The 13,893-nt window shown below is 48.5% G+C and overlaps 1 protein-coding gene across 1 annotated transcript; it reads right to left on the bottom strand.

Moving 5' to 3' along the window:
• Nucleotides 1–613: 613 nt before the first annotated feature.
• LOC120649407 (probable prolyl 4-hydroxylase 6) lies at nt 614–2,943 on the bottom strand. The gene is made up of 7 exons (XM_039926199.1): nt 2,614–2,943; nt 2,446–2,503; nt 2,218–2,322; nt 1,848–1,905; nt 1,594–1,769; nt 1,398–1,458; nt 614–1,274 (listed from the first exon to the last, which is right to left on the bottom strand). Exons 1-7 carry the CDS (start codon nt 2,751–2,753, stop codon nt 967–969), a joined length of 906 nt encoding a protein of 301 aa, XP_039782133.1. The 5' UTR covers nt 2,754–2,943; the 3' UTR covers nt 614–966.
• Nucleotides 2,944–13,893: the final 10,950 nt, after the last annotated feature.

Raw genomic sequence — 13,893 nt, 5'->3', positions numbered from 1 at the left:
CGGCGAGCTCTACTGCGCCGGGACGCAGTTCAGTGCAATGAGAGAATCTTCATCTGGTGCCTGAACTTTGGAGAGCCAAAAGTTTAGAATTCAGCGATCTATTATCTTATTATTTGATCAATAAATAGTCTCCACGTTCGCTCTTAAGACCTAAAAATTTCCACATTAATCACAGAAAATAGAAAAATAAAAATTACCCATCACTGCCATTACGATAAAAATTAGCCTAAAATACCCATATGGCTAATTAAAAATCACCCACCAATGCCATTATGAAAAATTAAATATAAAATATCATTTAGCTATGTATCAATTACAAATATATACTATTAATAAAAACTAAAGCTAACAACAATCAATCAAAATAAAATGAAAATAAGAATAATTATCTGCATAATATTATTAAAGCTCAACAAATCAAATTATTATTATAGGTAGATCATAGTTGAATTGTTTTAATCAACAATAAGACACAATTTACGATAATGAATAGGATGATGTATGGTAAACAAAATAGTATAACCTTTAAGTAAGGATACAACGACATGCAAATTTTTGAATTTTCAATACTAACCCGCGCATCGCCATACGCCTAGTTCAAAAGAAGAAGAAGTAGAAGAAGAATTCAGACCAACTCATACAGAACATTGATCAAGTAGCATTTGGAGGATCCATCAGGCCATATGGCCAGTAATACCGTTAACACAACACTTACTAAGTAGCACAACGAGATCACGCAGCCTTAAACCTGACAAAAACAAAAAATTCCGTTGCTTCTATGTCAAGATGTTGTGATTTGTGAGGTCAATTTGCAGGTACCATGCAAAGGTGTAAACGTAACTCTTATACTACTCAACCGACCTGCTTCACTTGTTATTTACAAGTCAGTACCAGAAAAAACCGAGTAGGGATGCAAACAATAGCGGCCGATCTAACACCCCACAGCACGTTCAGATTGTTGGCGGTTCAAGCATCACAGAGTCCACAGCTTTTGCGGCAAAATCCGAGAGTATCCTTGGTGCCCACCATGTATGTTGGGTTCTTGTAACACTCCCCAATAGCAGCCCATTTACGGCAGAGCTCGTTGTCATCGGAACATGGCACATCTGTCCTTACATCTGGAGGATTATCGAATGATCGGACGTGAATCCATTTCGTGGCAGACCATTTCTCACCCTCAATTACTGGACAGCTCCCATGAAGACTACTTGTATCAGTTGTTGCATTGACATGAAGACTGAAGAACAGTAGCGCGTCTCCTTTTTTCGGCTTCACTGCAGGAGCAGAGCACAATCTTGTTTTAGGACAATGCAGATGCAAAACGTGTTTGTGGCTACTTCAAAATCAGGCCAGCAAGGAAAAACACCACTTATGGCGTGTAAGAGTCTGAAGGATACCTGCCAGACCAGATCTTGCACAATCTGACCAAGTTTCATCCTTGTACTGTAAATGGCCTCCCTGAAAGCAACGTGCCAGATGATTATAAGTTCCTGTTGAAGACGCTCTAATTGCAAAAATAACTAATTGAAGCAATCGCAGAAGTCAGAACTCTATTTTCAAAAGACAGGAGTGATCTCATAACTAAGTGCATACCTCAGCATTTGGAAATACAGTCTCTCCACCCTTCTTGACATCTGTCAGGTACATAAGTACAGTGGCAATTCGATGACCACCACGCTTCAGGTTGTTTTTGTCATGAAAATAATCGAAGTGGGCATCATACTTTTGGCCAATTTCGTAACGCAGAACTTGAATTGATTCAGCATTTTCTGAAATCAGAAACAAAGTAGATGTTAAGAGAATGTCCATCTAGTTCTGACAGGCCAATGAAGCCAATGCGGAATCACCTTCAGGAAGAAATGTCCAAGCAGCTACACGCTTCTCAATTGCAGATACAATTTCATCCTTCAATGGGTCAAAGAAAAGAAGTGCATCAGCATTCTCATTACAAGCTGTTTGGCTCAAACAGTATGCAAAATGGCATGAATCACCCATCAAGGGAATAGTCAGAAGGCATTCGAGAAAAGGAGTACTAGACAGAAGGGAATAGAGCCAAACTGCAGTTCTAGCCGTACACACGATGTTTAAATGGCCATTCCATAGATCGCATTAGAAACTAGAAAGACATATGACCATACGGATGCCAGAATAATCTTTTCATTCAGATATAGTTACTCTGTTCTTCTCAGAGTAAAAGGAGTAGTCACAAGCTTTTACCTCGTGCTTGACCAAGAAGGTGCCGGAGCTGGTGCGCACCTGGCTCATGACGCTCTTCCCGGAGTCGTTGTCCGCCACCATCGACTTCTCCATGTTCCCCTTCGCCTAAACCCCCACAACGCAACATGAGGGGGAAAAAAGTTGAAAAACTCCGTGAGCGCCTCGCCTCCGAACAAATGGCGCTACCTAGAAGAGAATCCACGAAGTGGCAGGGTGCGGGCAACTCACCAGATTGACGAGGTGGTCGCACTCGCCGTCGGAGAGGAAGCCGCTGTAGAGGAACGCCCTGCGAGATCGGACAAGCCCCGCCTGCCAGTCAGACGCGGGGATCGCAAAACCACTGGCCGCCGCAGCCAAGCAGCGCAGAGGAAGGAAGAAAAAAAAAAGGCGCCTCACCTGGGCCGCCAGGAGAGCTGGGTGACGCGCGCCGGGTCGTAGAAGCCGCCGCCGCCGATGCCGTGGGCGTCGGAGAGGGCCGGGCTCGGGCAGAGCGCGAGGGCGACAAGGAGCAGGAGCAGGGCGGGCGGCGGCGCCATGGGGACGGGAGCGGGAGGAGCACGGCGGACGCGGCCGCGTTGTCAGTTTCCCGGTAGTATTTTAACAGCCGGCGACAGCGGGCACGGTCTGCGCGGGATTCGGGCGGCGCCGGGACGCCCGCGGCGCCCACGGGAATGGCGTGGACGCGCGCGGGGGCCTGGGCCGAGAGTGGAGTGGAATTCAACCGCTGCTGCGCCCTTGTTTGGTTAGGGGTTAAAATTTTATTTTTTTATTTCTTTAAACACTAATTAGAGGTATTAAATAAAGTTTAATTATAAAATAATTTTCACAATCATTGTACTATGGCATGTGCTGTAGCTAATAAGTCATTTGACCGGATGATTAGAAGATGATTAGAGGTGGTTGCTGTAGCATCACTGTAGCCAATCATGATGGAACTTGTCTCATTAAATTCGTCTCAAAAAATTACACATATTCATTAAAAAATTTCGCAAATAAATTTGATTTGTACTCCATGCATATATTTATTTTTTTTAAAGAATTTGAGGGTGGAAACCCAGGCCTGCCGTGGAGACGGAGGGGAGGTTTCTGTGGGCGCGCGCCGCCGCGGGCCCCCTGCCACGGTGGCTGCGGCCCTGAGCTCGTGACGCGTGGAAAGGAGCGGGTGGTGGTTTCGGTCGGTCCTCGCGGCTGCCTCGTCTGTTGGGGTCCGGTTGGGTTCGGATTTCGCCTCTGGCCCGGCGCGTCACGAGGGCCGCGTGCCGACCCCGCGCCGCGCCGCGCCGCGCCGGAGCCGGAGTGCGTGCGAGCAGGCGCGCGGCACGTGCTGACCGACTTGGGGGTGGTGGACTCCACCTGCGGGGGCCGCGTCGCGTGGAGGGTGCCGTGCCGAGCCACTGAGTACAAGGTGACACGGATCGGCACACGACAGACATACAGAATAGGGTACGGAGCGGAATGCGATTCTTCTCGAACCAACGTTTCGAGCTTGAAAACCAAGCTTGTCCCCATTTCAAAAAATAAAAAACTAAGCTTGTCCCATCTCGTTCCAAAGGCAAGGCGCAAAGCAGGCCCGCATGTGATTTGGGGGTGTTTGGTTCCCTAAGATTTATTTTAAGCTCAGTCACTTATATCGAATATTTGATGCTAACTAGAAGTACTAAATAGAAACTAATGATAAAATAAATTCCATAATCTCTAGATTTTTTTTGCGAATCTAAAAAGACCTTTTCGGTAATTATAGATTAGTTAGGTTTAATATATTCGTCTCGTGAATAACCTGCTCTAGACTCATACAATTAGTTTTACAATTAGCTTATGTTTAATCTTTTCAATTATCATCGAAATATTTAATGTGATAGAGCTTAAAATAAGCCATAGAAAACCAAACATCCCCAGTTTCTTCGCAATGGGCTTACAATAGAGTTTTCTTAAACCCTTTTAGCACATCTTCTTGAATAGTTTCATAGGGAGTGTCGGCATCCTGACCCGGCGGTCCGGACCCGACTAGTGATGATGCTGTGTGTTCCTCGTCCCAAATGTTGATGCAAGATGCAACACAGTCACGCACGGGTTTATCCTGGTTCCGGCCGTGGGGCCGTACATCCAGCAAAGGGGTGTGCGGGGGCACTGTAGTGTCTTACACCGGGGGTGTCTGTAGTAGGGGGTACAAGCGAGGCGAGAGAGGGAGGGAAGCTCCTAGGTCTCTGCTAGAGGAGGAGTTGATTGAGGCGAGTGCCGATATCGGGGCTGAGAAGAGCGTTTGGGTTCTGTGAGCAGTGCTGAGTGTTGTTTTCTACCGGATGGACCGACCCCCAAGGTAAAGCCTGCCTCCTTCTTTTATAAACACAAGGAGCGGCGGTGTACATGCACAGGAGATCGTGAAAGTCGTCATCTTCTCCCCAAATCGCGGGGGCGCAGTGGTCGAGCACTGTGGAAATTATACTGTGGGGTATGGCGTCTGACGTGGCAGTCGTCCTGGGCGTCGTTATTGGCCTTGCGGAGATCACGCTGGCTTCCTTGTAGCTCCAGCGGGCGGCGTGGTCGTTGCTGTAGAGGGTAACGTCCTCCAGGCGTGGTGTGGCGACGTTCCGAGGGTCCTGCAGGCCAGGGTCTTGTCCTGATCAAGGCCGGAGCCGCTTCCGAGGGTTGTGCCCATGCCGTTCGAGGGCTCCACGGAGGGGAAAGTTTGAAAGAGGTATGGGGAGTTGGCAGCACAGTGGTTGGAGCAGTGCCGAGCATGTCTTGCACTGCGTCGCAGGTTCCCACAGTATCGCCACAGCGTCCGGAATGGCGGAGCAGTGACCGGAGTTGGCGGACGGGACTCCGGTCACAGCCACTGTGGGGAATGGCGGCCTGACACCGTCTGACCCGGGCGCTGTGGAGGAGTGATTGGCATTTAATGCCTCCGTACGGCGGGCGGGTGATCGGAAGGGCCGTTTGTCCTTCCCGTCGAGGGGTGGCCTCGAGAGAGCCGGAGTCGATCTGCTCTCTCGAGGGCAGGCTCGCTACCCTCGAGCGAGGCGGAGACGCTCTGCTCCCCCGAGGGTAGGCTCGCTACCCTCGAGCGAGGCGGAGACGCGGGGCGCGGTCGAGGGCCTCGACGGGGAGTCCTCGAGCGAGACAGAGATTGCCCCGCGGGTTCGAGGGGGGTGCGGATGGGCCGTACTATGTATGTGGGCCGCATATTGGGCTTCTTTGAGTCCTTTCCTTTCTTCCAGATTGGAAGGAGGCTGTAGGCCTTTGTGGGCCCGGTTGCCTAACATGTGTTTGCGTTTTTAGTGTAATTTTAGTCCCCTGATTAGAGTGCCCCTAATCATGGTACCCGATAATAGCCCCCGAGCTTTTGGTCGAGTCAGGGGATTCGGCCAAAGGGTATTTGGCAATTTTCCCCTTGTCGCGTTCCCGCCGGGCACGTCCGGTCGCTTGCCTGGTGGACATGACAACTCGTCGGTCGGGGTAGTGCGCCTGTAGAAAAAGTACTCCGAGGCGCATGCCCCTTCTTGTCTTGTTTTGGTGATGAGACGCGTCAGTGTGCTGAGCAGGCCAGGGTCATGATGGCGCCTGCTGCTCTGCGGCCGGTGCTAATGCCGCGCTGTCCCGCGTTCAGGGCCTCAGCCCTGCTTTCCCTGGTTGCCTTGCGACACGTTGGTCGAGGGCAGTCGGCCAGCGCCGATGCTGCGCTGCTCAGCGTCCAGGGGCTCGGCTTTGCCCTGTCTGGTCACATCTCGGCACGGTAACCGAGGACATCTTTCGCTCGTGGGGTGCCGCACCATCATGAGCGGTCCAAGCCTTCCCCCTGCGACAGGCTTAAGGCTTGACGCCCGACGCAGCTATAAATAGGGGTCGTGGGACTCCATTTCCTCTCCAACTTCCCTGCTCTTACTTCTGGCTTCGTCTAAGTCTCGTAATGTGTCACTTTGCCTTTCACGGCCGTTCCTCGGGCGGGGTGGCCTGGCTTCTTTAGCATTTGATGCTAGAAGAATGTTTGCGAGCGGTAGGGGAAAGCTGGAGAGGGCGTGCTCACCGTTCCTCGGCTTCAGTGGGATTAGCGGAAGAACATTGGGCCTGTGGGGCCCTGCTTCTGCGATGTCCCTCAGCCTGAAGGGTCGTTGAGACGCCTGACCATGGCGTCGGCGCCAGGTTTGGTGGCAGTTCTTCACATCGTGCCCCTTGGCGACAATGTCGCTCTCGGGGAGGTGGTGCAGAGGGTGTTGTCCACCAGCTTGGCCCCCCTCAAGGTTTTCGGTGGAGGAGAAGCTAGAATAAAGTTTGCGAGAAGGGCATCCCTTCGGACTCATGCGGTCTAGGGGCTGTTCCTCGCAATCCTGAGCAGCCTGGTCGTAATGTCGGCCAAGGACTTGGTGCTTTTCATCGGCGCTCGCTCCTCCCCAAGACAGGGAAAATTGCCACATAGGTGGCAATGCGTTTGTACTTTTCGACGGCTTCGAGCCGGTAACCCTTTGTAATCTTTGTTTGTAAAGAGCAATGAAGTCTCCCTCTTCTTTGCGGAGAGGATGACCGAGGGTGTAAAGGTGAGCATCAGCCCTGCAGAGGCTTAACCCTCCGAGGGTGTGACTCGGGTACTGACCGCGTGGTCTCGGTTTGCCCGGCGGGGGCGCAACGGTGCTCCGGGGAGCATTGTTGGAGGAGCCTGATCCAGGGTCGGGGTTTGTCGCTGGAGAAGCAGTGAGGTGGTGTTGTCAGTCGAAACCCACCAGCGAGCAGCGACGGGCAACACGAAGAGCCGGGAGGTTGCTGGGGCGCTGGCAGGCACTGCTCCCTCGTCGACAGCCCGCAATTCCGTCACGCGCCCGGAGGTTTTGTGGAAAACCGGGTGTGCCACCTGACCTATACCCGATCAGGAGGGTGTAGACGTGCTCCGAACAGTTTCCTGCATACAAAGACACGTGTAAACATAAGTCCGACCCGTGGTCGGCTCCCCGGGACGACTCTTGCATCGGCTTTAAAGAGCCGATCGAGTCCCGGTGTCAGATTGGATCTGTAACCATCCAGATGTCGATGAATAAAGCAAATAATTGTAAAGCTGCTTCAGTTAAATCTAGCTAATCTAATCCACGATGGTAAAAGCTTCACTGCTAGATCGGAACATCCTACACGTGACTAGGCCTAATGAACATAACAAACAACTAGACCATAACCCAAAACAGAGGCCTAAGAACTAGCAAGAGCCGATTCCCGGAACAATCCCTATCAAGGTCAAGATAAAGCATCTACTACACCACCGGATCATCCAATCCGTTTGCAAGGCCTAACCTAGCAGATATTACGCTAACTCCTAAGATAAGAGCAAACCATAACAGATCAGATCCACTAAACATAAAAGAAGCAGAGTGTTGCTTCTGTGCGACTAATTCTATGCGACAAGAACTAGCATGAGATTGGAACGAGACAGCACAGAAACAACGTGATATTCGTAGATGACAAGCAATAAGGCATAAAAGATCTACAAAAAGCCATGCTACAAACATCAGGATAACTAGTATTACTCGCCATAAAAAACGCTTCAGTACGAGTAATACCAAGGTAAGAGCAAGAACTACGCTGCCCTGATCGCAGGAAGCGATCAGGGCAGCATGGCACTTACTTGGATGAAACCCTAGGATCAGGGGTGGCGATGCGCCCGAAGCCCCAAGCGTCGTAGGTACTAGGTACCTACGAACAGTAGTAGTAGTATCGTAGGAGTAGGATCCCAAAGCCGAAGGATTGATTCCTTTGTAAAATCGGCTTTCCTTGTAATGAACTTTCCTTTAATGAAATCGAGTTTCCCTGATTTCGCGTCTTTGTTTACCTTCCAAAAAAGCCGATGGCAACGCATTAGGCTTCCATAAATATCCAAGAGCCGACGAAATTCAAACTAGAAGCAATCTGCGGAAGAATAATACTTCCAGTCTGAACCGAACTCGACGAACCCTCAAATTCGAGTGCAATCCGAAAACCAAGCTCTACAAATCCGAGCAAGAACTCTTCAAGTAGCCAGAATTCGAATCAGAACCCACAGCAAGCAAATCCTAAGTCGACATATCTGTATTATGGCAGATTCTGCAGCTCGGACGACAAACTCTGCAATCAATGATGCGGCAATCCACGGCCTGAAGGTAATATTCGGCCTAATCCTTTAGTTTTCTTTAGCTTACCAAGTTTCTGAAACTGAAACTCTGAAACATGACACCATACGCATATTTCTGAACTTCTGAACTTCAGGTGTCAGACATCCTTTTGCCGCATCCCTCAAATCCAAAATCTTTCTGTCTTGGCCCACAAACCCATGAAAACCCCATAGATTTGATCTCTTGTGAAGCAAATAGGATTCCTTTTGTGAGTCAAAACATCGATCTGAACCTCTGGGCCGACTGCTTAAGAGCCTGGCATAATTCACCTGAGAGCTGGATTACATGGTACAGCAGAGTAGCAAAAGCTCACATGCCCTTATGGCAGGATTTGAACATAGCCGATGCACTTAGTCTATCACTGTCACCCCTTGACAAAGATGAAAATCTTCTGAAAACCATCGGCTATTTCTGGTCTGATGCTCTGAATTGTTTCCTCTTTGGTCATGGACCCATGACCCCTACTTTGCTGGATGTTACCATGATCACTGGACTAGACATTAGCTCTCCTAATCCTGCTGCTCACAAAATGGCAGAAGTCCCCTTCAAGCTTTCTTCCAAGGTTAACTGCACAAACTGGGGTACTTATATGATTCAGCACATGAAAATAAAAGGTCCAGTGACTGAGAAGGAACACACAGCCTTCTTAAATCTTTGGCTAGAGCACTTCATCTTCTGTGGCCCTTCTTTAGCTCCAACTAAGAACTATCTCCCTTTGGCCTATCACTTGGCCCATGGTAATCACACTGGCCTAGGCAAACTCTTCCTCGGAGAAACATACAGATATCTCCATCTGATGACATCTAACTTGCTCAACCATAAGAAACTGAGAACCGGAGGCCCTTGGTGGTTTATTCAATTGTGGGCACAACTGTACTTTCAACATCATATTCCCAACTTCCAACACCTGACCAAGAACTCCTTTCCCGATGAGAATGGCAAACCAATTAGATGTACTAGTTATGGCCAAGCTTTATTCAGTCTTCCTGGCAGTAAACTAAATTCAGCAGATGCAGCAAACTGGTTAAAAGTCTTCTACAAAGGACTAGATAATCCCCTATATTTCCCATTTACTGAATCTGAATCCTTCGAAAACCCAACTGCCTTCAGATTAGATAGCTTTGCCGATGACGACAGCACTCGGCATCTATATTCTTTGATGATCCGACCTAGCCTCCTTCCTGTTGGCATCAGCACTTCTAACAGAACTATCAAGCCAGGCTATGAATTTTACCAACCAGTCATAGCAGCTTGGCAGTTTGGCCTAGGACAGGTCCCTCCCCACTTCCATATTCACCACTTGGTGGAGAGCAGAGCCGATCTGCCTGATGGTCTCACCAGCTCGAGATGCTACAGCATGTTTGACAATCTCCACATTCCAATACCAGCCGATTTGTCTTTCACCTCCTCATCAATCGGCTTTGATACTTGGTGGAACATGTGGAAAACTCATGTCTTCAGAAAGGCTCTAAGTCCTCGACTGCAGCAAATCGATCCTGAATATGTAATCCTCGAGGAAGAGGTACTGAATTTATGCACTTCATTTCTCCTAAGTCCTCTATTCCCTTTTCTTGGCTGAACCTGCTCATCCTGTCAGCAGCAACAAGATGGTCCAGAACCCATGACCAGCACTGGGGAGCCATTTCACTTCCTTCCAACTGCTCCTAATGTACTCTTTTGCAAAGGATCACCACCAATGAAGAAAGTGATAATGACTGTTCAGCCAGACTTACTCCAGTCGGCTTCCAAGCGAAGACAAACTTCTGCAAACATTGCCCCCCGAGTCTTGACCAAGAAAAGGAAGATGATCACAAGGCGTGTCATCAAGAAACCAGTACTATCCCCTCCAAGTCCATCAGAGTCCAACACCAACCAGGTAACTCATCATTCAAGAACTTATATCATACATATGTACCTTGGTTGATTATAATTCTATTTCCAGGATGCAGCTGAAGAAACCTCCAATGCAGAAGGCCTGAATCAACATGAGACGGCTACAACTCCTGATGCACTGATGGATACAAACGAAGAACAAGCAGATACAGTCGATGCTCTTGACGCTAACACCAGCTCTGATAGGACGATTGCTCCCGAACCGACCAACACTTCTTCTCCAGAACAGGTGACATTACAAAACCAATTCTGAACCAGCCGATAACTTCATAAATGCATATTGTACTAATTCCAGAGATGTCCGTAGAGCTTTGACATTTCAGGTTTGCTTTCCTTCGACCCAGCATCAATAGGTCTGATTGTCCCTGGAGCAGAAACATCATCTCTACAGCAATCGGCTAACTTGACACATCAGCTTCGACTCATCAGGGATCTCCTATCTGCTCCAATCACCGCTCTGGTTGACGATTCCAGCAAAATAAAGAACATCTTTGAGCAAATAGAACCTCAACTTCCAGAACCGTTGCAAATCAAGCTCTGGTCAGCCAGCAACCTCCCATTCTTTCGGATAGAAGTCAGTAAAGCACAACAAAGGATGGAAGCACGTCGCTCTCAAGCTTCTCTGAAAGCTGACATTACCCAAAAGTGAAAGGCCCTCAACCAGAAGAAGGCAACTCTAGATATCAAAGCTGACGTGTCTGCCAACATGAACCGACTCGACCTCCTGAAGAAAGAACTGGCGGAACTCGAAGAAAAGGTCCGCACCACCAAAGAACTCATCCAGGCCGAGGAAACCTCCATCGCAAACTCCAAGCAAGAAACCCAGGAAATAGCCAAGCAGATACAAGCAGAGTTTGCAGAAATCAGCACCTTGAGTCGGCAGATAGTCACAGGCGATGACAAGGATGACAAAGCAATTATAGCACGAGCAGACACTGTCCGAACTGAAGCCATCCATGCCATAGAAGAGCTCCTGAACTAGTAGATAGGCTCAAGAGAGAATTAGTACTGCCTGTTAACTTGAGACTTGTAACTGTTCTTTAAAAACATCTTAAGTCGATGGTCACACATCGGCTGTTCGCTTTTCATATATTTCACTAGCCAACTCAAAGTGTTGGCCTGTCATGATTTTTTATTCCTGGCCAACTCAACGTGTTGGCCTTTCATGATTCTTTTTTTTTGTGCGGCCAACTCAACGTGTTGGCCTATCGTGATATAGCCAGATGGATGTCATCGGCTTTCATTACTCGCCTTCCCACATGCTCGGGAAATACCTCTTGAGATGCTGACCATTGACAGCAACAGGAAACTTGACACCGTCCAACTCCTCGAGCATGTATGCGTTCCCAGGCAAAACCTGATCAACCTTGTACGGCCCATGCCAAGTTGGAGACCATTTACCAAACTTTTTGTCTTTAGTTCCCAATGGCAATACTGCCTCCCAAACCAAATCTCCAACTCGGAAATCCTTAGGCTTGACCTTCTTGTTGTATGCACGGGCAACTTTAGCTTTGTTCTCTTTGATTTTTTCCAGCGACCAAAGCCTTAGCTCTGTCAGGTCCTCCACATTATCGTTCATCAAGGCTGCATACTGTTCGGCAGATAGATCATTATGAAACTCAACACGCCTTGATCCAGCCGTGATTTCCCATGGTAGCACAGCGTCCTGGCCGTAGACTAGATGGTACGGCGACGTCTTGGTGGACCCATGACACGAAATACGATATGCCCACAAAGCTTCTGATAACACCTCATGCCAACGCCTAGGATATTCATCGATCTTTTTCTTTATGAGCTTGATAAGGCTCTGGTTGGATGCTTCAGCCTGTCCATTGGCTTGGGCATAATATGGGGATAATCTGATCAGCTTAATCCCCATGTCATCGGCAAACTTTCTGAACTCCTCTGATATAAAGACCGATCCTCCATCGGTCGTAATGGTCTGAGGGATCCCAAATCTGTGGATGATGTGTTCTTTGACAAAGCTGATCACATCTCTCGATGTTACTGATCTCATGGGCACTGCTTCAACCCACTTTGTGAAATAATCTATGGCAGCTAAGACCCATTGGTGACCCTTGCTAGACGACGGGTTGATCTGTCCAATCATGTCCATGCCTCAACCTCTGAATGGCCAGGGTTTGATGATATGATTCATCATTCATGCTGGCACTATCTGAATTTTGCCAAACCTCTGACATGCTTGACATCCCTTGTAATATTTGAAACAATCTTCAAGCATAGTGGGCCAGTAATAACCCGATCGCCTAATCAGCCATTTCATCTTATGAGCCGATTGGTGTGTACCGCAGGCTCCCTCATGAACCTCATGCAAGAGCCGATTTGACTCTGAAGGCCCCAGACATTTGAGCAGTAGTCCTTCCAAGGTCCTATAGAACATGTCATCCCCTATCAGAACATACTTCATGGCCTTGAGTCTTATCCTTCTAAGTGCCCCCCGTGCCGAATCCTTCAAGTAATTGAAGATATCGACTCTCCAGTCTCCGGGTTCAAGAAACTGAACCTCCACGTCGACTCCATCGGCTGCTTCTCTGTACCCGGAAGCCATCTGTGCCAAATCATTGACTTCATTGTTCAGAGTCCTGCATATCCAGTGGAAATTGATGTACCTAAATCGTGGCATCAACTCACGGCATTGCACCCATATTGGGAAAAGAGCCTCGCTCTCACATCTATATTCCTCCGTGAGCTGAGAAATCACCAACTTTGAATCCCCAAAAATTTCCACCGCTTCTGCTCCAGCTTCAAGGAGTAGTTCCATCCCTTTGCGAACGGCTTCATATTCCACCAAATTATTGATGCATGGGGCAGTCATTCTGATGGAAAAGGAATATGTCGCCCCACGAGGCGAGACCAACAGAATTCCCACACTGCACCCATCATCACAAGCAGATCCATCAAAGAACATAGCCCAAGCACAAATAAATACCGCAGCAATATCAGTGCTGATCCTGTCCGCAACAAGATCCACCAGTGCTTGTCCCTTGACTGATTTTGCAGGCTGATATCGGATATCGAATTCTGACAATGCAAATATCCATTTTCCAAGTCGGCCTTTCAGGACAGGAGCCGACAACATGTGCTTTATGACATCCGATTTGCATATAACAATTGTTTTCGCCGAGAGCAAAATATGACGAAACTTTGTACATGTAAAATATAAGCAAAGGCAAAGCTTCTCGATTTCAGGGTACCTGGTCTCGGCGTCTAACCTGCGTCTGCTGAGGTAGAAAACCACCCTCTCCTGGTCGTCATGCTTCTGAACCAACACCGAAGCAATAGAAGTGTCACCCACGGATAGGTACGCATAAAACGACCTATCATGCTGAGGAGGAACCAACACTGGAGGCTTTGACAAATACTCTTTGATTTCGTCAAAAGCTTGCTGCTGTTCTGCCCCCCAGCAAAACTCATCATCGGATTTGATTTTCACCAAACCCATGAACGGCTCGATACGCCCAGAAAGATTGGAGATAAACCGTCTGACAAAGATAATTTTACCGATGAGCTTCTGCAATTCTTTCTTCGTAGTAGGTGGTTTCATCATCTTCACAGCTTCTTGACTCTTTAGGCCGATCTCGATTCCCCGTTCATACACCAGGAATCCCAAAAATTGACCGGCCGATACGCCGAA

This window comes from Panicum virgatum, chromosome 9K (genome assembly GCF_016808335.1).
Source record: "Panicum virgatum strain AP13 chromosome 9K, P.virgatum_v5, whole genome shotgun sequence".
NCBI lineage: Eukaryota > Viridiplantae > Streptophyta > Magnoliopsida > Poales > Poaceae > Panicum > Panicum virgatum.
The sequence above is the reverse complement of the archived record's forward strand: the minus strand, read 5'-3'. Positions and strand labels throughout refer to the sequence as shown.